This window comes from Myiozetetes cayanensis, unplaced genomic scaffold (genome assembly GCF_022539395.1).
Source record: "Myiozetetes cayanensis isolate MyiCay16 unplaced genomic scaffold, myiCay2020 scf4, whole genome shotgun sequence".
Classification (NCBI taxonomy): Eukaryota; Metazoa; Chordata; class Aves; order Passeriformes; family Tyrannidae; genus Myiozetetes; species Myiozetetes cayanensis.
The window spans coordinates 63,371,764-63,398,561 of record NW_026087631.1 but is presented as its reverse complement, the minus strand read 5'-3'; the positions used below and the strand labels follow the sequence as shown (position 1 = coordinate 63,398,561).

At 53.7% G+C, this 26,798-nt stretch overlaps 1 protein-coding gene across 2 annotated transcripts; it reads left to right on the top strand.

Moving 5' to 3' along the window:
- The first annotated feature begins 666 nt into the window (after window positions 1-666).
- Window positions 667-26,662, top strand: LOC126647033 (receptor-type tyrosine-protein phosphatase alpha-like). 2 transcript variants are annotated; one of them, XM_050328885.1, is made up of 29 exons: window positions 667-816; window positions 9,277-9,504; window positions 9,950-10,192; window positions 11,055-11,288; window positions 12,790-13,032; window positions 13,720-14,010; window positions 14,394-14,491; window positions 14,985-15,171; window positions 15,289-15,394; window positions 15,532-15,799; window positions 16,072-16,111; window positions 16,666-16,771; window positions 16,943-17,010; window positions 17,296-17,438; window positions 17,579-17,666; window positions 18,256-18,326; window positions 18,730-18,766; window positions 19,503-19,600; window positions 19,775-19,891; window positions 20,925-21,082; window positions 21,168-21,303; window positions 22,037-22,186; window positions 22,358-22,457; window positions 22,944-23,023; window positions 23,483-23,617; window positions 24,000-24,125; window positions 24,680-24,837; window positions 25,111-25,246; window positions 25,783-26,662. In XM_050328885.1, the coding sequence occupies exons 1-29, from the start codon at window positions 714-716 to the stop codon at window positions 25,855-25,857; spliced, it is 4,023 nt and encodes a 1,340-aa protein (XP_050184842.1). In that variant the 5' UTR covers window positions 667-713; the 3' UTR covers window positions 25,858-26,662. The 2 variants fall into 2 exon arrangements, with proteins under 2 accessions (XP_050184842.1, XP_050184843.1); XM_050328886.1 differs by lacking the exon at window positions 667-816 and adding an exon at window positions 8,608-8,685.
- The last annotated feature ends 136 nt before the right edge of the window (window positions 26,663-26,798 follow it).

The following is a 26,798-nucleotide window of genomic DNA, read 5'->3' as shown; positions in this document are numbered from 1 at the left end:
TCTGCCCACTGCCACGCCTGTGCTGCCTTCTCACACCTTTATTCCTGCTCACACTGGGTCTTAACAACACAATGTGCCACACCACTTGACCTCAAGGTCCCCAGGACTCCAGTCAGCTTCTTCCCAGGCATATGCTCTTATTGAGCCCAGAGCACCCAGTCACTTCTATCAAAACCTTGGTTTTCATGCCCATGGGAAACACTGCCAGGTAATTAAGCTCATCTATGCCCTTTAGAAGCCCACTTTATTACAATCCCTATCAAGTAACAAGGTGAGGGTTGTCCTGATGTAGTCTCTGCTTGACTTTCCAGGTGAGTAGGGAAGCCACATCTTCCTGCAAAAGGCCAGCCATGAACCAGCACACTTCACAAGTCTTTCTGGGACTGCTGATGTCTGTGCTGGGAGAGGAGGCAACCCAGCTGTTGTGGTTAGTAGCTGCTCCTGCCACAAAGCCTGAAAACTGTGGTTTTTAGACAAGCAATTGGAGATCAGCAAGATTGCAAAAAGGCACGTGAAGCTGCCACAATGCACAGAAGAATAAAGGCGGTGCTGACACTGGCTGAGGTTCCCTCTCCAATGAGGAAGCCTCTTGCACCATAAGTGATTTCTCTGCGTTCCTGTTTCCTTTCTGTGCTTGCACCTCTCACAGTCAGACGGATGTGCAGTGAGGCAGCCAGTGGGGCTGAGAACTCAGTCCTGCCCTGGGAGCAATCATGGCCCTGCAATGGATGTTTCTCCTGCTCCTCACACCTCTGCTGGCAGAAAAGGAGCATGATGAGACAGATCTCAATGACTACGGAGAACCCCAGGAAACAGGTAAGAAGTGCTCACTCCTCTACCTGTAAGACAAGGTTTGGCTGTGGTCCTGCTGCAGGGCTGCTGTGCATCTTCACCACGTGCAGGATACAACAGCTCTATCAGAGAGGTCTGATGCCCGTATCAGGGCCCAAGCCCATTAGATGGTGGTGAGGTGGAGCTCTGTGGGGGATGGAGGGCAGCAAACCTCGGGGTGCTGGGAAAGCCTCTGCAAGGTCTGTCACATTCCTCCGTGGAGCTGGGGGCATGAGTTGGCTGCCTGTCCTTGCACGCTGTGCAGATGCCGTGTCCTCACCAAAGTGGAGATGGGTGCTGGCGCTCAACAAAGACCTGGAGAGCTGTGAGCTGAGCCCCTGTCCAGGAGACCTCGGAGGCAGGAGTTATAATGTTTTGGGATTGCTCTTTAATGGGCTTCCTTGGTGCTGGAAGGGTCAGAACACCCTCAGGGCTCTTCTGGGCTCTTCCTACAGGGGCTGCGTACTTGGATCCCAGCAGAGTCAGTGCGTATCTGCAGGCTCACATGCTGTCTGCCCTCCCAGGACGCTGCACCGTCTGGTGTTTGACTTGTGGTCCAGGGTCTGTGACCTTGCATTGTTCTGTATGTGTCTGAACTGGAGTATTTCGCTAAACCAATTTTCTTGGAGCTAGATGATAAAAATCATTAAACAAGCATCTAATCGTGTCATCCCGGTCCACCGTGGGGATGCGTCTGGACTGACGCAGGGTAGAGAAGACTGCTGATTAAGTACCCCAGCTATGACAGAATACAGGGAATGGGACGAGAAACTTTAATTGCTGATGCAAAGTGACCTCAGGGTCTGTACTGTGTGACAGGGGTCACAAGAGCTTGTTCCCAGGGAAAATGTGTCCATGTGGTTCATTTGGTTGCAGAGAGTGTAAGCACAGTACCCTGTCACGCAAAAACTAAGGGCTAAATCTGCGACAGAGGATATTCCTCTGCCCCAGGTGGCTTCCCATTGCTCAGATCCTCACTGAAGCTGTTTTCCCAGGCCAGCATGTGCAACCATGTCCAAGTTCTCCTGTTTGCTTTCAAGGTGCACACTATCACCAGGACCTGTCTGTACCGTGTACGGTGGGATGCAGCAGGGACTTGTGGGCCAGCAGGCTCTTGACACGCTCTGCAGATCTCAGTCACCCAGCCATCCCCAGAGGAGTCTGGGGCTGCCTGCGACAGAGATGATATTGCTGAGTTTGCACCTTGGTGTTTGTGAAAAGAGGAACCAAGACAAAAACAAGCGGCAGCCGCACCCAGCAGCACGGGCAGCCCTGCCTGCATCCTCAGCATGTGGGCTGATCCCATTCTGGGACCCGTGCTGAGATTCCACCTGATGGATTCTGGTCCTTCTCCTGCTGAGGGACAGGACAAGGAGGGTGGCGAGGATGGGGCAGGAAGGTCCCTCCCTGCTACAGTGGAATGGGCTGACAGTGTCAGTGGGGCAGGGTAAAAAGATGTTGGGCAGAGATGGGGGACACAGGGATGGGATTCCTGAGCACCTCTCACGACCCTGGAAGATATCAGGGAGAGGGAACAGCCCACTGGGAACAGTGCCACAGAGAACAGCCCAGGGAAGAACAGAGCAGCTGCAGGCAGAGGATGTGGTTGGGACGTATATAACCTTGTAAGCCAGCACAGCACTGCTGTTCTGCTCACTCTTTCATGGGAACACCGTGCACTGAGCAGAGTGCATTGTCTCACTGACGTACTGTCACTTGATTACCTTGCTGTGCTGCTCTCACAGGGCTTTCTTCCTCCCTAAGCTGCCACACCTGTATGAAACCCTCATCCCCTTACAGTCCTAGTGCACCTTGGAAGGCAGGTGGAGAAGCTTCTAGGGGATATTTTCTGTGCGAAGGCAGGGCCTGTGATTCAAGGTGGCCCTAACACCTTTCTCATCAGCCTTGCTTGACAATGCATAGTGATTTATTGGCAGCTGGCAAGAATCTCTAATTAGGAGCACAGCTACAACGGCCAGTCGGTAGGAGGTTTGTAGCTAAAATAAAGCCACACTTAAATCTGAAACGTTTTGTGTCAGTCGAATTTCAAACAGTGCCTAGAGAAAATCCCATGGGGAACATTAATGCTGAGAGATACTGCAGATGAGTGCCCTGGGCTTGACACCCTAAGGGCTGTGAACTGTGTGCTCTGCTCTGCTTCCACGTCACATCACCAGAGCACAAGTTCAGGAAATGTGAAATTTTCTTCCTGTTCTTAAAAACCTGTCACCTGCATTTTTGCATGGTGGGCCAGTACAGGTTAAAGAGCCACCATTTCCCAGCTCTTCCCACGGTGCCTCGTTCAGTGACCTGCTTTGCCACTCCCTTTCCCTGGCACGACTCCCAAGAAAAGCATCCCCAGGGTCTCTCTGCTCCTTTCCCGCTCTCACACTGCCCAGCACTCTCAAAGACCTGGTCAGACACTTTGGTTGGTAGTGGTGAGTACATAGATGGTCTAACACCCGTGTGTGTGTTCTCAGTGGCTTTCAACACAATCTCCACCGGTGGGAACAGTGGTTGCTTTTCTTAGCTCATCTTAGCAAGCACATGTCATCAAACACAGCAAGACTACAGCGCACTTTGCCGTCACCTCTCTTAGCTGCCATGGGAAAAGGGCCGAACTTTGCCTACTCCTTCTTAGTTTTCACCTTGTCCTTTATTCTTTGTGTATGAGATAATACAATGTAAGAAAGCACATCTTCTGATGGTAAGCAAAGGGCTGAACCCAGGAGCTTGACCTGAATTACCAGCACAGCTATTTCTCCTTTCTCCTGATCCTCCCTGACATCTGCTTCTGGGGCATGCTGGGGCTTTGTTTTGCCTGCCAGGCTCAAAACTCCTTTGCAGCAGAGACAGGCAGTCCAGATATTTCTGTAAAATGCTTTCTGTATTCATGGGTAATAAACAATAAGAGCAAGGAGAGTATTCATTTAATAGCATCAACAGTAAAAAATCCGAAACCATTATCTCTGCCTAGAGGAGACAAACAGACTAACCTTTTGCTACCAGTCCTGTTTAGGCATTCAGCGTTTTCCATTTTGCAGTGAGCACACATTGCACGTTTGGTCACATCTACACCATATTTTCCATGCTGAAATCTCACTTGACTCAGCCTCCTTCCTACAGCTGGGGTGGAAGGCCTGTGGGTGGCTTTCTGCATATCACTGTGCAGGGTAAAAAACAATGTCTGAAGACAGTTTCATTACTGATGCTGTTAGTCCCTACAAGGCTGGAAGCTAAGCATTTCTTTCCCCTTCCTGTCTGAGCATTCTCCATCAGTGCCCTGGCCTCCCACATGCATCCAACTGCTTTGCACAAGTTTTGAGCTCCAGCCTGGTGGAGATCCCTTAAGTGCTTCCCTTGGGCACAACCAAAGCACACAAGCAACCACTCTGGATTAGAGCACAGGCTCCTTTGCTCCAAGGAGCAGTTGTCCCATGGCAATTGTTACGGACTGGCTTGGAAAGGAGTGTAAGGTGAGTCAGGACAGAGGTGCTCCCCCCATCCCCTGCCCCAGCGTGTGCATCTCAGTTGCACCCAGCAGTCATGTATTAGTTTGTCACAATGAGTCTCAAGTGGTAACCACATGCCTGCCAGGCTTGGACTTGTTGAAGATGTGAGGCTGAGTTGGATTGCATTAATCAGTGTTTTTAAGACAAAACCAGACGTGCACTTGAAAGTGTCTTCTCTTCCCCCTCCTGTGGGGAAGCAAAGCCTTCTAGGCTTCACCTTCAAACAGAAATCAGAAATGCCACCAGAAAGGACTCTGAGTGGCTGCAGATGCCTGGATACAGATGGTGTCATTGCTGTGATACCCTACGTGACTTCAGCTCTTCTTCAGCAGCAAGAATGTAGGCAAGCAGCAGGCCCTGGAAGGGCTGTGATGGCTTGGTCACTGCTAGCAGGATGCTCTGTGTGCAGGAGGGAAATAGGCTTTGGCAGTCTCCCAGGCTGCTTCCCTGGTGTACACTGCCCCTTTGCAAGGCAAGCAAGCTTGTTTTGCCATAAACATCCCTCTGTCAGACAGTGTTATTTCCCAGGATGATTTCTGATGCTGGTGCAGTCCCCTACCACAGCACACTCCAGTCTCTTCCTCTTTTCCTCTCCTTCTGTGAGGACTGGGATGAGCTGTGGGCTGTGCTTGCCTCTTCTAATCTCTCCTACTCAGCCCTCTAGCTCTGTTCAGCATGGTGCATGCCCAGCCAGGGTCTGGGTGACGTATCAGTCCCTGCCTGCCCACCTACCTGAGCACAACAGGGGCACATCTGACAGGTCAAAGTGCACACGGGAGCCCACGGGGAAGAAAAAATGGGGCCAAATGACCACCCCATAGCTCAGAGAGCTTGGGAAGGAAAAGATGAGTGGCAGAGGACAGGTGTCCCACTGGTGCTTGCTCTGCCCACAGAGGCCCTTGCAAGGAGGGAACAAGAGGGTTTGCCTGCAGGGCTGCCCTCTGGTGTAGTCTTAGTGCCCAAAGGGGCAGATGTGACCACTGACACATCTGGTGGTCTGTGTGGTCTTTGCAGAAGCTGTCTAGCCTTGCCAGAGACTGCACTGTAAACCACACTGCATCACAGCAGCATCCCACCATCCCATTTTAGCAGACACTGACAGGAGGACTAAGGAAACCCTGGGGCAAATCCATACCTCTGTGAAGCCCTTTTCACCTGAAACAAAGACAATGGCATAGGGGCTGATGTTCCTGGCAACGGATTAGGGCTGATAAATGCCCACATTTAAGAGAAATGATTCTCTGTAGTCCTGATGAAGGTGGACAGCCTAGTCAGAAATGTGTGGCTGTTGTGCCAGCTCAGTCCAAGAGATTCCTTCACACCCGCTTCCAGCCTGGGAGTCTTACACAATACCTATTTTCTTGTACTTTAGTGGACCACTTATAACCACCTGAGTCACAGGAGGCAAAGGCAGGGACTGGGAGAATGAAGACCAGCTTCCTGTGGGAGCAGATCAGGTTTGAGACCATGTGAGGAACCTGAAGGTGCACAAGTCCATGGGACCTGATCAGGTGCACGTGTGGGTCCTGAAGGTGGAAAGAGTGACTAAACCACTATCCATCATATTTGAGAAGTTGCAGCAGGGAACTTCCTGTGAAGCTCCCACTGACTGGAAAAGGAGAAGCATAATCCTATTTTAAAATAAGGGAAATAAGGGAAACCCAGGGAACTACAGGCCAGTCAGTTTCACCTCAGTGTCTGGCAAGATCATAGAGCAGATCCTGCTGGAAACTATGCTAAGGCACATGGAAGTTGTTGGTGATAGCCAACATGGCTTCACTAAGGACAAATAATATCTGAGAAATGTTGTGACCTTCTACAGTGGGGGTTACAGCGCTGGTGGATAAGGGAGGAGCGACAGGCATCATCCATCTGGACTTGTGTAAGGCTTTTGACGCTGTCCCACATGACATCCTTGCCTCCAAACTGTAAAGGTGTGATCTGATGGGTAGGCCACTCAGGGGGGAGGAATTGGCTGGATGGTCACACTCAAAAGGTTGCAGTTTCAGTGTCCACTGGTACAGGTTGCCCAGAGAAGCTGTGGAAGCCCCATCCCTGGGAGTGCTCAAGGCCAGTCTGGAGAGGGCTTTGGGCAAGTTGGTCTAGTGGAAAGTATCCCTGCCCATGGCTGGGGGGTTGGAATGAGGAGATCTTCCTTGGGTCTCTTCCAATCCAAGCCATTTTATGACTCTATGATTTTATGATTTTATGAAAGACTGAATCAGTCTAAGAGCCTGTCAACAACAATTAGTATAATGCTGATATGCCTAATTTCAATTGTGCAGAAGTTTTAACTTTTAGTAAAAGAAAAAAAAAAAGAACAAAAAATCATATACTTTAAACACAGACTAATTCTTCTTTGTGCTACAGTAAATCTGCACCTCTAAAGCAGCAACCATGAGATGTGACTTTTTGAATCATAGCATTACCCCTGGCCTCTGCAAAGAAGCCCTGGGAGTCTAGACAGATTCACTTATGGGTGTTTTAGCAGAAAGTACTTTGCTATATGAAAGGCACTAACAGATTTTGTGTGGGACTCAGGGAGAGCTGGAAGCAAGGCAGAGCTCTGCCTTACAGCTGCCACCACCCCTGCCAGCAGAGCATCTCTTGAAATCTGCACCTGTGTCAGCAGGGTGTCTGCAAAGCAGAATTTCTCTTTCCCTCCCGATTTCCTGCCTGGCAGGTTGCCGCGTGCTGTGCTGCCAGTGGGTTTTGTGTACTGTGGGGACTATAACAGCTACCAGGAGGTATGGAATAGTCAGAAAAGGAAAACAACGAGACCTTTTTGCAATGAAGGTCAAGAGTGGGGCAGGCTGGGGGAGGCCAGCCACGCCCATGAGCACTCACAGCCCCCTGAGCTCCCACGGCTGTTTCCATTGGAGATTTCATTCCCCAAAACTGCTTCTTGCTTCAGGTCAGGCCTGGCAAACCTCTTTGCAAGCAATGATTGCTCATGTTTCTGTGGTGACTCTGGGACCAAAGAATACACATCGATGACTAAACTTTGTACAGGCACAATCTGGGGCCCTATAATGTGAAACAAAACATGGGGAGCACCACCACAAGTACCTCTCAGGCGCCTGAACTATTTGCTGCTCACTTCGCCAGTCTGGTGGTAATTTTTTCCCCTTATTTGTCAGAGGCTTTATTCTGTCTGAGGTGGTGCAGCTCTTGTGGTCTGCTGGCCTCCTCCTGTTTTTGTGGGGAGTCCCAATGCCTTTTGGGTGTTGTGGGAAGCAGTGCAAGCTGGCTGTGCCTGCCTGGCTGCACCCCGGTAAATTCTGACAATGTTTGGGTACCTATAGCTAAATCTACTGGATGAAGAAAGCTCACAGAGTTACATTTCTTATTATGTGAAAAGTGTAATCTGCTCAGGGGGTAGAGACCCAAATTAGTGCCGTATCTGCCAAATCCTGCCATATCTGTGAGAAGCCTTGGACAGGAGAACTCCTGTCTAGAAGCCAATGAAAACGGAAATGAAGATTTACTTCAGCCAATTGCCCAATCTACATGTTGCCAAAACTCAACTAAATGTGAAGGTGGTTAAAGACCTTTGGGTAGTTCCTCTCAACTCCCCTTTGCCAACCCAGATGTGGGGGTGGTGCTTGTCCTGGGTGAGGACTAGAGGGATATGGGACAGGAGGTACCCCGTCCTAGGAGCTAGCGGATATTTTGAGAGAGGGATGGGGAGAAGGAAATAACAAGTGTAACCTCCAGAGCAAAAGCGAAGTGGCAACTTGAGTGGGTTTTTTGCTGCATATATGTGTGTTTGTGTGTGTGTCCAGCAGAATGACAGGAATGTGGATCAGTGGTGCCAGCAGAGGGTCTGATGCACTCACACATCCCCTGCTGGATTTGGGAGAGAGAGCACAGGAGAAAGCAGCATCCACCAGGCTGCTGGATCCCTCTGGCTGGGGTCCCTCCACAGCACAGGGTGGGAAGGAGGGCCTGTGGATACCCCTCCTGCATGGCACTTGGGAGTGCAGGGAGGGATAATACACCTGGGCTCTGGGGCCTCACCCTGGGAGGTGCCATTTCTGCCACCCCTCTGAAGGGAGAGGGACCAGCAGCCCTCTGGATGGGACCCCCTCACCCCTCAGGTTGCTGCTGGAGCCCAGTGACCCTCAGGAATCTCCCTCTTGGCCTTTGCACACAGGAAGATGTAAAGTTCCCTCCAGCTGGGACCCCAAGCTGCAGTTTACTCCAAACCAGAGCAGTTATGCCTTGAATCAACTGGTGCAGCTGAGCTGCACAGCTGGGAAGTCTGTGCCATCAGTCCCCCAGATCAGATGCATTTCCAATGGGACCCAGACCCTGTGGAATGAGACTGCCACCTGCAAGGGTAAGCACAGCCCTGCATCACCCTGACCTGGGGTCCTGACCTGCCATCAGACCGTCTGTGACATGGTCATGCTTCAGCCGCCCCCGGGTGACAGTCTGGGAATGGGAGACCTGGGTACTTTGGCTTTCCTCTGTGTCCTGGAAGTGATGGGGCTCTTTTTGCCTCAGTACCCTGCTGTGAGTGCCTGCTGGGGTCTGTGCTCCTGGGGAGGGGGTTAAAGGCAGGAACAAGGACCCGTGTACTGGGGCTACTGTGCTTTCAAACAACACCTGGGCATATGCCAAGCTGGTGGGAGTGTTTGGAACTCTGTGTGAAGACTGCAGTGAAGACTGTCAGGACTCTGAGCAGAGTCCCTGGTCAGACTTACCCAAATGGAACCTGAGTGGGGAAGCTTACAAGCCTGAAAGCATGGATGGGACTGCTCTTGGGGTGGTATTTGCTATTAACTCTGTTCTAGGCTGCAAGAGAGGGATTTGAAGTTGAATGTGGAAACCAAAGGAGTTGGACACTGTCAAAACTATGGCAAGAGATGTCAGAGCAGACCTCTTCCCATCCTGCTTACACCTGTTCCTTCTCCTCTCCTCTGTGCAGAGAAATGCTCGATGCCCCAGTGGGTCTCAAAGCTCCACTTTACCCCAAAACAGAATTTTTACTGGCTGAAGGAGGAGGTGACACTGAGCTGCTTTGAGAAAGACCCTCCTCCCCTTGCTGTGATGAGATGTGCAAACGGGACTTCTCAAGGCTGGAAGCGTGCTTGGGAGGTGAAGGACATTGAGGGAAAATGGCACAAGTTAGCAGAGAAACTGATCTGCATCACAGGTAAGTCGGGAAGCCGTAAGTCTCCCCTGCTACCTGCACTTTTCCCTGTGGACGGGACCTGGACATCCTGCCATATCTGTGAGAAGCCTTGGACATAGCTCAGAGACAGGTCCCAGCTGGGAGCAGTTTCCAAGATGGAGGTGGGTAGAAGCCTTCAATATGGGACAGGTTTTCTCTGTCCCTGCATCTCCTCACAATCTATTCCTGAGTTGTAGGCCACAGGGAAGTTGGAGGGGGACAGATCCTGCCCCTCAGTTTGCCTCTCTCCTAGTGTGCTGTATCACTTCCTTACCCAGCCACTCACTCCTTTCCTGCACTTGAGGGCCCTTGGGTTTCCTTGTGGTATTGAATGATGATGGAACAGTCAGTCATAGAAAAGCCTTTGTGTCCCTCCTGCCTGAGCATCTCCTGTCTGAGAAGGACTCTCACATGTTCTCCCTGACAGAAAATTGCATAAAACCTGAGTGGGATGAACGACTCGAGTTTCCAGGAAACAACACTGAATTCCCACAGAACGAACATCTGCAACTGACCTGCCCCAAAGATCTCAAGCCATCCTTCTCCAAGGTCAAATGTGCAAAGGAACTTCAGAATGTGAATTCTGGAAAACCATCCTACAGACAGGCCTGGTGGGGCAGGAACAGCACAGGTGCCTGGATGTACATTGAGGAGGGCGTACGGTGCCTTGGTAAGTGAGGCTGCAGCAGCTCTCCCCTTTTTGCTCTGTACCTTCACCCTCAACAGCCTGGCTCAGCAACAGGCACACCACAGTCCCTCCTTGCTGCTGTGGTGCTTCTGCAAACTGTTGAAGAGGACAGCCCAGCCAGGAGACAACAGAGGCAGTACCAGCCAGGCAAGCCGACAGCTCCTGCAGTAATTCCTGAGCAGGCCAAGTGGGGGGCCCACAGATGGGACTGGGGCAGGATCCTGGGCCAGGATCCGAGGCCAGCACCGAGGTGCCAAAAGGGGTTCCATGGTCCTCAGTGTGCCTCCATGTGCCACCCTGGAGCGCACAGGTCTGCTTGTTCCCCTGCCTGCCCGCACGTGAGGGATCCTGGGGACGTCTGCAGGAATAGAAGGGACTGAAGGGAACCCTGACTGCCCAGGGCTGGCTCAGCTCTTGGCATTGGTACTGGAGGCTGTATGGGATAAAGCTGGGGGAAGAGAAATGCCCTCTCTAAGGTGGTGAAGATGCAGGACTGTCCCAGGCAGCAGGGACAGAGCTGTGCTCAGTGGAGGCATGGCAGTACTTGGGGCAGTGCTCAGGAGAGGTGGACAGGAAGAGATAACTTGGGAACCTCCCTGCTTGGAGCTACGGAAGATGGATAGAAGTGTCCACAGACAGAGGTGGGTGGATGGGAGAGCTTCATGGATGGCTAATACTTCCTGCTTTGTGTGAACAAGGAAAGCCCACTCCAAACATACCTTGGGGTGGCATCCTGGGAGATGGATGTGCTGCCTTTCCCCTGGATTACTGGGGATTTCTCTCCCACCACTCACCCATACTCCACCTCATCACCTCCCAGCCCAAATACTTTTTCCTCTACCAGGAAGGTGCCAAAGGCCCCAGAGGGACTCCATACTCCAGCTGACACCAGACCAGGAGAATTACATGGAGGAGGAGGAAGTGATGCTGAGCTGTCCAGAGGGTTTCCAGCCATCTTTCACCAAAATCAAGTGTTGGAGTGAAGTCCAGTCCCCCATTCAGAGGAAACTTGTGTCCTGGTGGGGAAATAACACCAGAGGTGTCTGGACCCACATTCCCTCTGACGTGACATGCATCGGTAAGGCAGGGGTGGGGAGCAGGATAGTCTTTTGCAGGGGCAGGATGCTGGGAATGTGTCTGAGTCAGAGCCAGCATGGGGCTATGAGATTGGTGACTGTGGAAGCAGCTTCTGCTTCCAAGCTAGGATGAAGTGTCTCCCATTGTGTTCTCCCATGGCACCAAAGGGTGACTGCAGCCACATACATCAGAGGGTGTGAGGGCAGAAGGACTTGTTTGTTCCTTCCTGTGAGATGTGATGTATAGGGGCACACTCTACTGGCCTCCCTCTATTTCCCACCACAATGTCCTAAGGTTTGAACAAACAGGCACAGTTGTCCCAGTGGAGAAATTCTCCTGAAAGTTCACATTCAGCATCCCAGTGAGCCATGACCACAAACTCCTCCTACTCCCCTACCAGAGAGCTGGAGTGACCAGTACACATCCTATTCCCAGGGGGACACTGTGCCTGCCGAGAGCAGAGCAAGAGGGAACCTGCTGCTGCTTTGCCACCTGGATGGGCTGGGGTGGGGCCAGTGGCTGGTGCCTGTGCATGGGGTGGGGCACGGCCCTGTGCCAGTGGGACAAAGCTGATGGTTGTGCTGCTCAGCTGGGCACCTCTGGCCTTCTGCCATCAGGGTTGTTTGAGAGCAAAGCCTGACCGTGAGCGGCTTGTCACCAGCATTTTCCTCTGGGGCTCTTCAGAAGAGGGTCTGAACTTTCTGAGATTCCTTATGTGCCTCTTTGGGAGAAAGGAGATTGTATTTTAAGCATTTTCAGGCCTCACAGAGCCCCTTGTAGAGGCTTGAACAGGCAGGTGCTCCTTCCAAGGGTCAGCATTCTTGCCTGGAGGAATTATTGCCACAAAGCCTGCAGCATTCCGCAAACTCCTGGGAAAACCTGTGCCTGCTTAGCCTAAAGGATGGTGAATCTGGGCAGGAGAGGATGTGAAGGAAGGGGGTTAGTGGCAGGAAAAAGGGGCAGGAGCTATGCTAAAGCAGGGGATGTGAATGGAGAAGATATTGCTCCTCCCCACGTCCCACTGCACAGTGGTGTGGGGCAGGAGGAGAGTAGCCAAGGGACGCACTGAGTCAGAAGAGAGAGCCCAGAAGTGTAAAAGGGGCATCTCTGATCCCTGTGGCAGGATGAGCCATGGCTGAAGAGACATCCCAGCAGGACTGCTGGGACTATCAAGTGCAGCTGGAGCTGGGATGAGTGGCATGCCTGAAGGAGAGGTTGGAGGGAGTGTCCCAGTGCAGGGCTGATTGTCCTGGGAATCTCCTTGCTGTGGGCTATGGAGGAGGAAATGTAATGTCCCCAGACACAAGGGTGGATGGGGGAGGTTCAGGAATGGATCCTTCACACAAGGCACAAGGAAAGCCCCTTCCCAACATCTGGAGGTGGAGATGTCACCTTCCCTCTCCCTTCAGGGGCTGGAGGGATAGATGGGGATTTATCTCCCACCACACACCCATATCCAAGCACCCTCCAGCCCAACTAACACCCACTTTCACCTCTGCCAGAAACGTGCCAAAGGCCCCCTTGGGGCTCCATGTTCCAGCTGGCACCAGACCAGGACAGTTACAGGAAGAACGAAGAAGTGATGCTGAGCTGCCCGGAAGGTTTCCAGCCATCCTTCACCCATGTCAAGTGTTCGAGTGAAATCCAGTCCTTAAGTAATGGGAAACCTGTCTACAGAGAGCTTTGGCTTGGAAGAGACACCAGAGGCACCTGGATCCGCATTCACTCCAGCGTGGATTGCCTTGGTAAGGCTGGGATGAGGAGCTCTCCTGGCTGCCCTGCCCTGCCCTTCCCGAGCAGGGAAGGTGGCTGTGTGGGCACAGCAGGTTTCTGCTCTCTGAGCCTGCCCTGAGTGCAGCCTGCACTCACCCCTGGAGCTGCAAGGAATAAGGGGCTCCCTGAGGACTTCTGGCCAGGAGCATGAGCACAAAGGAGAGGAGCATGGGAGAGGGAGGAGTGGTGGAGTTTGTGGCATCCCAGTGGGGGCACGACTGAAGGGCTTTGCTGCCTGTGTCCTCTCAGACTGTGCAGCTGGGAGTACCACAGCTTACTCCCTGGAGGCTGGTCCCCTGCAGGCTCTGTGACCTGGTGGGTGTCAGCTTGGCACCATCTCCTCACAGTTTGGGGTGTTCCTGTCCCCTCCAAGGGAGAACAGAACCGCCCTTGTTGGACTTGCTGGGACACACAGACACCTCGGTTTTGAATCAATGGGGAAATTTGCCTTGACCAGTAATAGTCCACTCAGTCACTCACATTCATCCCTGTCCAAAGTCCTCCTGCTGCCCTACCAGAGAGCTGGAGTGACCAGCTTCAGCCTCGTGCTTTCCCTCCCAGCAGGCTGGCTGGTGGACTGGGCTGTCTGACTGCACAATCCTTGCAAGGTTGGGAGGGGCAGGAAGCACAGTGACCCTCTGTCAATGTTTTCTTCCCAGAAGTGCTTCAGGTTGTTCCCGGGACCTTTGAGATTTCCAGCACCAGCATCAAACTGAACTGGACCTGCAGGTTCCCTGGTGCCTGCCAGGGCATGCGGGCCATGTGCCGCCTGGCAGCGCCTTCCTCCCCTCCCTGTGAGGCTCACGAGGTGGAGGGAGAGGAGATGTTACATGGCCAGGAGGGAACATTCTCCTGCTCCCAGTTGCAGCCCTTCACTGACTACAGTGTCACCATCTTCTTGTACCCCAACACGACCCTTTTCTCGTGGTTGTTCAGGACAGAGGAAACAGGTGAGTGCACAGAAATATTGGAGATTAGGAACAGTCTGGGGCTGTGTCATGGGGAGGGGAGGTGGATAAGTGTCCCCTTCATCTGTCAGCTCAGCCTGATCATCTGCTCCTTGCAGGGATCAGGGCTGTTTAGATCCTGTGGGGCTCTGGGGAAGGGGCTCTGCAGGTCCCTGCAGCAGGGCACGTCCCCTCCTCGCTGTCCCAGTCCACACAACACTATTGCTCTTCCCAGAGCTGCAGCATGTGCAGCCTTTGTAGGGGACAAAGCCTTGATATGGGGTCCCACTGCAGCCTGTCCCCTGAACTGGAGCTGCCTGCACCCTGCTCTGGGCTCAGCCCCTCCTCACGGCCCCGGGTGTGACTCTGCTCTCCTGTGCTTCCAGTGCCAGACAAACCAGAGAAGCTGTGGCTGGATACCAGCAGAGGGTCCCTGAGGTGGAAGGAGCTGCCCTCCTGCAAAGGGGAGATCATTGGATACCAGGTACCAAGGGGCCACAGGCAGACCCTCATCTCCATGACTGGAGTTCTGTGCAGGCAGACTGGGAAGTGTGAGAAAGGGACAATCACGGTGACCTGCAGGAGGAAAGGGAAGCTCAGGCCTCCTCTTGTGGAGCATGTCAACAGCACAGTGCCTATAGTAGTGAAATACCTGTCCTTGGGCTCATGACTCACATATACAACCCTTCAAATTAACAGCCTCCCTCTTTCTTCAGTTCTTCACAGAAGCTTGATTCTTTGCTCATGGAGGCAGCCACTTGGACATCCTGAGTGTTGCCTCCAAATTCCTCCTCTTCTCCTCTTCTCTGCTTTGAGATCCACACATGGGGCCAAGGATCCCGCTGGTTCCTCTCCAGAGCCTTCCGCAGCTGGGGCAGGCTCAGGGAAGGGGAGGCTGCCAGAGGTGCTTTGCTCTGGCTCGGTGAGCTGTGGGCAGGTTGGAGCTGCTGCCCTCCAGCTCTGTCTCCTCTCCCCAGCTGAACACCACGGCCAGGAGCACACGGCACGGGGGCTTCCTGGAGATGGAGCGGCTGCAGGTGAACGGCTCTGTCACTGAGCACCGGCTGCCGGAGCTCGGCCCTGGCAGCAGCTACGTGGTGTCGGTTCAGGGACTGACGGCGGCCGGGGCCGGGGCTGCGTCGCTGTGGGACTATCAGAGCACAGGTAAGGCTCGCTGTGCCCCTGTCCGAGGACCCTGGTCGCAGAGGAGCTGTGCTCTGCAGCCCGCACTGCCCGAGGCTGCCCCTCCTGAGATGATGCTCATCTGCTCTTGCCCTGCAGACAACCAGCACCCTCTGGGCATCAGCTGCCACAGTGTCCATGATGTCTCCCCATCCCAAGGGACAGCCGTGCTTCCCCTGCAACCCATCACCTCTGAGGGGGCCAGGTGAGTGCAGCCCCCGCAGTTCTGCCACCTCCAGATGGGTCTCCCCACCGGCAGAGTGGAGTACAGGCAGTGCCTGCAGATGCCCCTGCTTTGCTCTTCCTGTTGTCCCCCCATCCCTCTCATGTTCGGCCTTGCAGGGAGCACCAGCTGGTCGTGGCCACGACACACAACAGCTCAGTGATCGAAGGTGCCTGCCTGGGGCAGCCACAGCCCTTCAGTGACAGCCACCAGCCCTTCAACACCAGCCACCAGCCCAGAGCCTACGTGGCTGCCGTTCTCAACCTCACCGCCCCCATGGACTTCATTTTGGGCAACGAGACCTGGGGGCAGGGCTACCACAACGCTGCCCTGCGTCCCGGCTGGGACTACACGGCCCTTCTGCGCCTCGTCCACCGCTCACCACAGGTACCATCGTGGGGCCTCCTGGTGTCTGGGGACACTGCTGGCCAGGGCTGGGCCCCCAGGTGTGTCTGGTCTGGCTGTGATCGGAAAGGACAGTGCTGCACGGGGTTAGCTCCTGGCCCTGCACTGAATGCCCAGGCAGCTTGGTGGGGTGGTGTCTGTGGGGTCCTTTGCCACAGCTGGGACACTGGCGGGTAGTGGGTGGGAGACCTTTGCTTCAAGTAAGGATGGTGGGGCAGGAGTGGGCTGAGCTGTTTCCCTGTCTTCTCCAACAGTCAGAGAAGTTCACCTGTGTCTGCTACAGATTCTCTGTTGGTAAGTGTCTCTTTGCTTCTGGTGTCTGAGCCTTTCTCCTGCATGTTCCCTTTACCCAGCCTGGTTGCTTCTGTGGAAGTGAGCTGGTCCAGTGCAGAAGTGCTGGGTATTGTTGTCCTATTTCGATCTTCAAAGAAGTTCTCTGGGCCTTGAGGCTATCTGTGGTAGATGGGGTTTGGGCATTTTCAGGACATCTAGGCAGTTGGGGCACCAGTGGTAGCTGGACACTGGGCATCGTCCTTGCCATCACCACACATTTAATCCTAGTCCTAGTGCTCCTCAGGTGGATGTGCAGTCCCTAAAGTCAAATAACTCTCTAGGCTCTGGTGCCTGCCATTTCTGGGGCAGTCAAGGAGACAGGATCCACAACAGAGGGTATCACACCAAGCAAGAACCTAGAACCAAGCTCTTTCTGCACCAACATAACTTTTCTCCAATGCAAACCCTGGGGTGGGAGATGAGGGAGGCTGATTATCCCTCCAAGACCCTAGGGGATCTCCCAATGCCTAGTTCAGGCTGTGCAGGTGCCTGAGCATGGGCTGTGCTGCCTGCAGGGCAGGAGCCGGTGTCTCTGCTGGACAGGATGCCCTTGGTTCTGACAGTAGTGCTGGTTGCTGCACTCCTGGCACTGGGAATCTTACTGTTCTTCGTGCTCTTCAGGTCAGTATGTGCCTCACCCCTCTGGCCCTCTGTGAGGCTCCACTACCTTGCACTGGCAGGGAGTGTCCAGCGGGATTTTCAGATAAAGCAGGGTGGGAGACAAAGCTGCTAGATGGGAAACAGCCTCTCCTCTGTCCCTCTGTTCTGCTGGTCTGACTTGCTGTTTTGCAGGCTAAGGTGCAACAGCTCAAAAATCTCAGAGAACAACAGCACTATCCCCCTGAGAAGATGTCGAGGAGGTGAAGTATGAACAAAGGCCCTGTGCTTGTCTGGACAGGCTGTCTCTTAAAAGCCGGGGTGCTCATAGGCTCCATAAAGTCCTTACAGGAGCAAGGGGATCAGAGCTGGCTGGCATGGGGAAAGGGACACCTCTCAGGAGGAGGGACCTGTGTGGGGAAGGACAATGTAGGGCTTGATGGGCTCCTGGTCATCACAGTGCCAGCTCAGTCCAAGCTGTGGAGTTCTAGGGCCAGCCACTTTAGCATAAGGTGGATGCTGAACTCCTGTCCTTGTGATCTCCGTAGGTGCCTGCAAGCTGAACACACAGATCCCAGTGGAGGGACTGCTGGAGGCTCTGAAGAGGTTTAAGAGGGAAGAAATAGAGGCAGAGCAGACAGACGATGAATCAGCTGACAGGCGTGGTGTCGGGCATCTTAGAGAATATCAGGTTTGGTTTAGCTTTGCTTTCCCACCTGGCTGCACTGTCCACCCTCCCCTCACCCATTCCCTGGGCATGTGATGCAGTTGGCTTTGGCCAGCCCCAGAACACATCCCAGTGCTGAGTGGGCTTGCCTTCTTTGCCTGCAGCAACTGTCCTCCAGTTTGTTGCACCCCTGCAATGCTGGGAAGGAGCTATGTAATCAGAGCAAGAACCGCTACAAGAGCATCATCCCATGTAAGCAGAGTTCTCCAGGGTTTGGCATGGGCACTTGGAGCTGCTTGGACAGCAGAGGGTGCTGGGCTGGTGTTGGTGGCCCTGCAGCTCTTCAGAAATGCTGAGGCCCTCATCTCATCCTCTGTGGCCACTGAAACGCAGAGGGATTTCTGGCTCCACTGTTTTGTATCCAGCTGCAGAATCCTTGTTCTGCTTCTCAAATCCTCCTGCAAATTTAATCATTCATCATTGCGTTCCTGTTCCTGATATTAGTCATTGCTGAACACTGTTGTGTCCCATCCAGTGGCAGGTATTTGTGGGAATGTGAAAGGAATGACCCAATTTCTTTCAAACCTTAAACCTCCTCTGGTCCCCACATGGTAAGGACATTTGGCCTTTCCATAAATAGCCCTCCCTAAAACTCTGTTAGGTTTCCTGCTGTGCTATGTCACCTTCTGTCTCATCAGCTGTTCTTTACCCCCAAACATGTCCTGAGGCCTGGGGTGCTGCTGAGGAAGCGGCAGCCAGTCCCAGACTTTCCTACATTACCTCCTTACTCAGCCTCTTTGTTGCTGCCCCAAAGCATCAGCCCCGCTCCCTTCTCTTCCAGATGATCACTGCCGTGTGGTCCTGCAGCCCTCTGGTACAGGGAATGACTACATCAATGCCAGCTATGTGGATGTAGGTAGCAAGGAATTGCTGCCCTGGGAAGGGTGGGAAAGGTGCCTTGTTCGGCTGGGTGAGGACAGCCCTGCTCACATGGGTGGCCCTGAGGTCTGGCACTTGCTGCCCTCAGGTGCTGGAAGGTGTTGGGATGTCACTTTCCTTTCATCCTTTCTGAGCTGCCTGGAGTACTCTGGATTTGTGTGCAGTCCTCATCTCTAGAAAGAGGGGACCTGTGTGAGGGGCCAGGAGCCGAGATGCAGCCCCCTGTGGTACACGCACTCTGTGCTGGCCGGGACTGGTGCTGTGGGACACACCATGCTGAGGGCTCTGGGCTTTGGTGCCTGTGGGATTCTTTACTTCATTCTCTGCTAAACATTTAACCCATGTGATCAGAGCTGTTTGAATCTCTCCCCTGCAGAGCTACCGAAGTCCACACTTCTTCATTGCAGCTCAAGGTGGGTGCTCCCAGACCTCATCCTCAGGAGATGCCATTTGCTGCCCTGAGCAATCTGGGGAAAAAGGGGAACTGGGACAGCAGCCTAGGAGCTGCTGAATGGCTCAGTCCAAGGCCCTGTATCTCCAGGGTCTCTGTCCTGGAGAGTGGTTACAGCTGCTGCAGGGAATGGCAGGCCTCAGAGGCAGTTTGGTAGCAGCTGGAGCTGCTGCCTGCGCTGCCCCGTCTGAGGATACGGTCCTTCAACCCACAAGTCTGGTTTGTTCCTTTTGGCAGTTGGCATGACAGGGACAATCCTGCAAATGCCTGACACGTCTGCACTCAGTGCACTCAGATTCAGCCTCCTTCCAACAGTACAAAGCTGTGATGGGCTGGTCTACTCTGTGCATCACAGAGGAGGTTCTGGTCTCCCTGCAAAGCTCCAGAAATTCCCTTCAGGAAACAGGACCCTAAATGTGGGAGCAGCTCATTGTCATCTTAAGAGTCTGGATGGGGAAGCACCTGAAGCAGCAGTGAATCCCTGACATATCCTGAGCTCACCTGCTCACCCTCCTCCTTGTTCCAATTTCTAACACAACGATGAAGCCAATTGGCCCAGCAACACTGCCAGGTGCTGATGTGCCTTGGCTGTGCCTCTATCCCTGGGCAGAGGAAAGCCTGGGAATATATGAGTTGTGCCTGGGAGCACACCCCCACAGCTTGGACTGTGGCACAGGGCTCTTCTCTTCCTTCCCAAGGCCCCTTGGCTGAGACAGTGGTGGATTTCTGGCAGATGGTCTGGCAGGAGAAGAGCTCGGTCGTTGTGATGCTGACGGGCTTAGTGGAGCAAAACAAGGTAGAGAAACCACCTCAGCCCATTCTCAGCTTCGGCATCTCCAGAGCCCAGACTTCCCCACCTGCTTTTGCTGCACTCCCAGTGTGTCTGTCAGTGAGGGCAGAGAGTTCTGCTCTACTGCAGCACTCCCCTCATGAGGTTGCTGGTGCTCAGAGGTCTTGCTGCTGCTGACAGATCAAGTGTGAGAAGTACTGGCCAGAGCAAGAGGAGGTCTACGGGGACTTTACTGTGACACTCAGCAACACCAGGACCACAACGGGCCTCGTCACACGCACGTTCAGCCTGCAGAAGGTAAGCGTGGCATGGAGCTGAGGTGGGAATGCAGGATGTTCTGACGGTTCAGAACTGGTGGGAGCTGTCAGTCAAGGACATTGTGGGAATTCCTGCCTGTGTGGGTCTCCAGCACAAGAAGGTCTGCGCTGCTACCACTGGATTCCAGGCCAGGGCATCAGCCCAAGGTTTCTGTGCCAATCAGAAGCAACTGGTCAGCTCCAGTGGTCACCCCAGATGTGTCTGGACTGATGATGCACATGGGCAGATCATGGATTTTTGAGGGCTTGGATCAGGTGATTACAAAGGATATAAAAGCAGTTAAAGGGTATAAAAGTGCATTTCTGTATATCCAGGATGGTGGGACAGGTGTGTGCCTGTCACCTGAACCAATCTGCAGAGGGTCCACACTGAAACTCTTTGGTCACTTGTGGCTACTAAGCCTGAACAGCTACTTTATGGTTTAAGATAAACTACATAACAACATTTCTTAAGATGGATACTTCTCCTGAAGTTATACCTCAGATAAGAAGTAGAAGCTGTAGGAGCTGCAAGGAGGGGAAAATGGGTAAAATATAAAGAAATCGCAGTTATGCATATTCCTGTCTTTTCTTGTCTTGCCCAGAGCAAAATGTAGCTGAGAGGTAAAGCTCCAAGAGCACTTGATGGAAAGACATAACAGTTCATTAGCTCAGGACAAGTGACTGTGATATTTATGGAAAAATACATGACAGGCTGGTAACAAAAGTGACTATGTTCATATTAGTGCAGTACCAGCCTTAGGGAATATCTTTCTTGTGGAAGCCAGGGCATCTGGATGACTATGGAAACACCCTAAACTATGATTTTGGTATTCTTCCTCAGGGGCACAAGCTGCATTTGCTGCTGTGCTTTCACTGTTCACAGCATGGGAAAGCAGAGAACAAATTAATTGTGCTACCCCTCTGATGTGGTTTTTCTTCACTGCTCCCTACTTGTTGTCATGCAATCACTTCACACAAGTTTCCTGGTTGATTCCTGCTCCCTGCTGCCAGCCGTGTCTCCCTCTTTGCAGGCAGGCTGTGCTCTCCCAAGAGTGGTGGAGCAGTTTCACTACCTGCTGTGGCCAGACCACGGAGTCCCCAGAAACACTTCCCAGCTCCTGTGTTTAGTGGCAGTGGTGAACAAGAGAGTGTTGGAAGCCCCTGCTGGGCCCGTGTTGGTGCACTGCAGGTACCGGGCTGGGAGGGCTTGGGTGCTGGGGCACAGCTGGCAGGGGTCTTGTCCCTGCAGAAAACTCAATTTTCTGTGCCCTCAGTGCAGGGATCGGCCGCACGGGTACCTTCATCGCCCTGGACTTTCTCTTGAAGATGGGGAAGGCTGAGGGGAAGGTGGATGTGTTTCACTGCGTGCAGCAGCTGCGGGAGCAGCGGGTCAGCATGGTGCAGACCAAGGTGAGGAGAGTTACTTGCCCCCTGCACACCTCAGGCTGCAGATCTAATTGCCACCCTTCCCAGGGATGTGGCGTGCAAAGCCACATTGGCCATGCAGTTCATGGTCTAGCCCCAGGGACTGGAGCTGCCAGCTGATGGAGACTGTAGGATCTTATTTTCAATACTGTGTCCAAACCCAGCTGGGATCCATGTTCCCCAGAGACAGAGCCTCTGAGGTCTCAGCAGCATTTGCATACCGCTATATATCATCTTCATATCAAAGGGCTGTCTTGTACATAAGGATCATGAACAAGAGTCCGTTTGTTCAGACTTTCTGGATGTCTGCCCTTGTGGCATCTCCTGAACAGCAGTGTCCTGGCCTAGGGACTACATCCTTATAGTCTGCTCAGTGCTGGGTACCTTTGGAGAAAACGAGGTTGGGATAGACCAGCCAGCTCCTTGTAGGAAGACTAACTAGTCCACAGGTTTTCCGTGTTTCCGTCCCCAGAGCAGGAATCTGGTCTGAGAGGGAGCATTAAACCATTAAGCCATTCTGAGTTGTTGGAGTTGCTAGCTGTTTCTCAAAGCAGAGCTGCCTGCACTGATAGCTGTCCACCCTCAGGGCTCAACAGTAGAAAAGTGAAGATGGACCTGGCTTATTCCTGGCACAAGTTGATGCCAGTGGTGGTCTGGAGTTCCAGGCTTCCTCCTGGAGCTGCTCCAGACTGCACTGCTGACCCGTGTCCTCGTGCAGGAGCAGTACACCTTCCTGTACGAAGCGCTGCTCGAAGGCTTGCTCTGTGGCAACACCGGGGTCCCTGTGGAGAGCATCGCCACTCTTGTCCACTCCCTTCAAGAAGCTGAGACCTCAAGGCCCAACAGTCTCCTTGACAAGGAGTTCAAGGTACCACCAGGATATGGTGCACTGGTGCTGTGAGGGCTGGTCTGTGATGCCACCCCCCCCACTGCTCCCCTCTCCAGCTGTGGGATGGAGATGGGAGAGCATTTCTCTGGGGTGGCTGAAGAAAGGGGGGTGCTGGCAGGCATGACTTACTTGGCTGAATCATCTCTACAGGCCTTGCAGAAGTTTTCCGAGCTCTTCCAGCTCCTGCCATGCAGAGAAGCGGAGAAACCCAGCAACCAGCCCAAGAACCGCAAGCCAGGGATCCTGCCAGGTAACATCGGCAGGGCTGGGCAGCTCCTTGCTCTAAAACCCAGTGCCTGATAGCAGTATGGGTGGAATGATGCTCCCCTGCTGCTTCCCTCCCCAGCATCATGCCACTGGCAGATTCTGCTCAAGGTCTAGTCATCACTTTCTGGTTAGTAATAAGTACAGACTGGGCTGGTACCCCTGGGGTACATCTGGGATACACCGGGGATAAACATGTCCCTGGTCTGATCTTTCTCGGTGGAGTAGCTCAGATGAAGCATCAGAGAGCAAAGAGGAGAGTGGAACTGCTGTGCCTCTACACAGAGGATGTTGGACATCCCATGTCAGGGGACCTTAAGCTGTCAGGGCCACAAGGCTGATGGTGCCTGTTCATCCAAGGCCCTCCAGCCCATGCCGCAGGAAGCCACGCTGACGACACCACTTGCAGGAAAAGCCCCCTGCCTCTCCGCAGGGGAGAAGATGACCCTCTCTTTGCCCCTTGCCTCCTCAGCGGATTCTTGCCGGCCCATCCTGATGTCTTCGCTGAACGCAGACGGCTCCCCAGGTTACATCAACGCCGTGTTTGCCAGCGTAAGGCTCCAGTCCCAGCGCGGGGGGGTGAGAGCCGATGGGAGCAGCAGAGGACCCCTCCCCTCCCCATCCCAGCGCACCCTTGCTCAAGGCGAGGGTAGAGCGTGTCACCCCGGTGTGAGGTGTCCCAGCCCTCGGGCTCCTCGGCGGTGACTGCTGGCCCTGCTGCCAGGAGGTGGCCCCCGTGCTCGGCTGAGCCCTCCCTGCCTGCGCCGACACAGCCTGCCGGACACGGACAGAGCCTGCCGGGAGCCCAGCCCGGCCGTGACGAGCTGGGGGGCGGCGGGGGGCAAACCTGAGCTGCTCTGAGCGGGGCTGGGGTGGACGGCGTTTCCTCCATCTGTGCAGGGAGGCAGTGGGACGCTCCCACTGTCGGAAGGGCTCTCGGGAAAGTGGGTCGTGTGACTTCTCCCCCCGACCCGCCGTGCGCCTCCCCAAAGTACGTGGCGTGTTTTGCAGACATACGCCGAGGAGGACAGAATCATCATCACGCAGCTGCCTTTCCTCACCACGCTGGTGGATTTCTGGGCTCTGGTCTGGGATTACACCTGCACGTCAGTGGTTGTGCTGAATCAACTCCAGGAGCTGGACAAGGTGAGCAGCCCCAGCACAGCTCTCACTTCCTTTGATTCCCCGTGGGGCTGAGCAGGGAGATTTCTGCCTTTGACCCCGCACAGCTCTTACCTTGAGAGCCCTGTAAGCTTGTGGGCTACACCTGGGAGAGTCCTGAGGACAATCCAGCACCACGGCACCACAGGGGTGGGCTGTCCTCAGTCTCTCAGAACGGGAGCATCCCTCAGGTGCCCTCTCTGCTGGAATGCGATCTTTCTGGCCGAAGCACTGGGTTGGTCCCCAGAGAATGTTTGACAGAGGCATGGCTCTGAGCTGAGAGACTGTTGAGAGCGAGGTGCCAAGTGCTGCCACGCATGCAGGTTGGGGCTGTGTGTGATCATGCACATGTCTCCCCATCCCACAGACATATGTGGAGTTCTGGCCCACCCAGGACGAAGATGACTATGGCCGTTTCCATGTCCAGGTGATCTCAGAGGAGCCTGGAGCTGGCTTCACAGCCTGGACACTTGCCCTCACCAACAGGCAGCAGGTGAGGTCTGTGCTCAAAGATGGCAAAGTCTTTTGAGAACAACCTTTTTATTTTGGGGCCAAAGTCACAGCTAGAGGTGGCAGAGGCCACATTGGTCAGAGGGATCTGGTGGGGTCATGGAAGGGCACTGGCCAGAACAGGGTCTTTTGCCTTGAGGGAGGGTTTAATTCCAAGAAGATAAGGCTGCAGGCAGAGGTACAAGTCAGAGGTACCTTTGTATGCCTTTCCAGCTTGGAGGACAGCAGCTACAGGTGGAGTCTGTGCATCTTGGGGGTTCATGGAAGGGGACAGCTATCAGGTAGCTGGACACTGGACTGGTGTCAATCTGAGCTGCACCTGGTGCTTCACTCTTCTCTGATTCTCTGTCTATCTGTTGGTCTCAGAGCACTCAATGGAGAAGGTCAAAGTCCGTGACTGGTCTGTCCCACTCTGGAGCTGCTCCCTTGATCAGTGTGCATGGCTGAGCCAGTACTGACACACACTGTCCATCCCTTCACTTCATGAAGACAATAGGTTTCTTTTCTACCCAACCCACTGTCTTTCTTCCCCACTAGCCCAAGAAGTCTGCACTGGAAGTCCAGTTATGGCAACTGAAGGACTGGCCCATGCAGGAGCGCCTTCCCCCACACCCTGCCACCATCATCAGCTTGCTAGGGAAGGTGGAGACACACCATCGGCAGAGCCAAGGTGGACATATCCTTGTCACCTGCTGGTGAGTGATGTCTCTTGGAGAAGCAGCCGTGGTACAAAGCTGGACACAACCCAGGCTCTGTCAGTGAACTTTGTCACAGCTCCATCTTGGGTGGATGTATGGACATGAATTCAGCTATGTTCAGGGAGGGAGGCTTCCCTGTGGAGTCTGGCTTGGTGCAGGATCTGTGGACAAGATCACCCTGAGAGCCTGGGTGTCTAGTGGGATGCCTCTGAGGCTCAGCCTTCCAGGCGATCCCAGAGCAAGTGACTCTCCCCTTGCTCTCCTCTGCAGGGATGGAGCCAGCCGGAGTGGGATCTTCTGTGCTGCTAGTTTCCTGTGTGAGCAGATCCAAAGTGAGGGGATAGTGGATGTATCACAGGCTGTGAGGACGCTGAAAAAGCGACGGAGACAGCTCATCAAAGATGTGGTAGGTGCTCACTTCAAACCCAGTGGGGATTGCAACACCAAACCCAGACATATTCTAGACTGTCCCAGCAGCTGCTTTGGCCCCTCTGTGCTCTGATCATCCTGGAGCCAGCAGGAGCAGATGAGACCTCTGAAAACTCCCATTTTCTGCCTCTGGGACATACCCACTCAGGGGCAGGTTCTACAGAACCAAATGGGCACCACAGCATCCTACATAGTGAGTGGTCCCTTTCTGGTCCACCTGGCCTGCTCAGCAGGAGGCTGAACTGGTGGGGTGCTCAGGTACCTGTTCTTTTGTGTCCTGAAGGCTGGCTCTTCTTCTTAGGCCAGTTGGCTCCAGCACTGGGGTATCCCAGCTCTCCAGCTACTGGAGCACATGCCTGTGATTCCTCAGCAGGGAAAGGTGGGCTCCAGCTGAGAGGAGGAGAGCAGGCTGTACCTGTGCCTGGCATGCTCAGGAAGTGTTGGAAACAAATGCTCACATTCTACTGCAGGTATTGATCTACCAGACTCTAATGTGCATCCTTCTTTCCACAGGAGCAGTATGGGCTCTGCTATGAACTAGCCCTCAGTTATCTGAATTCCTTTGAAACCTATGGGAATTTCAAGTAGAGGCATGACCACAGCCCATCTCTGTCCAGGACTTTGACTCTCTTGGCAGTCCTTCATCAGTAACAATGAAAGCAAGAGGAAATGAAAGCCCCAAGATGATTTATTCCCCTGAAAAGCCACACCAAGGGTCCTCTGTGGCTGGAGGGCACAGGCTGGCCTGTCTCCATATTGTGGTCAGGCTTTGAGATAGGAACCTGACCCTTTGCCCAGCATCTGTGCAGGACCTGATCTGGAATCACAGCCTGAGTATGCACACCAGAGCACAGGCACCAGGGCTTGACCTGTTTTTCCTTGCTAGGGATGAAGAGAACAGCTATCCCATCCAGGCTCCCTTGTCCCTTCAGGCAGCCCCAGGGGAGGTGGGGTAGCACCAACACCTATGTTTTGCCAGGGAAGCACCAAACTGCTGTAAGATCCATGGTGCTCAGGAGCACAGGCTATCTGTCCTACTTTGGGAGAAGCATGAAGTCCAAGGCCAACAATAGCCAAGGGGGAAGCAAGCCATGGTCCTGTAGGGCTAAACTGGCCCTTCCAACCCACATAATCTCTTTCTGGGGCTCCATTTTCCATGTACTTATCCAAGTGCCACAGCCCTGCCAGCTCCAGAGAGGCTCCTTCATCAGCCTGTCTGACTGCACCGTGACAATCCCAGGTTATAGTGGCTTAACTTGGATATCCAGGATGTGGTTCCAGCAGGGACTGCTGCTGCATCGCAGAGACTGGTTCTGCCTTCGTTGTGCAATGCCAAGAGACCTCAGAGCCAGGACTGACCCCATGGCTCTCTGTCTGTGTCTCACCAATAAAGACCCTGTAATGGCTACGGTGGTGGGAACCTGGGGTCTTCACTTTTCTTCCAGGTTTGACCCAGCACAGAGCCCTCAAAGGAACTGAGACCACACAGATCCCTCAGCTCCTGGCCACAGCATGTGCACGGAACACAC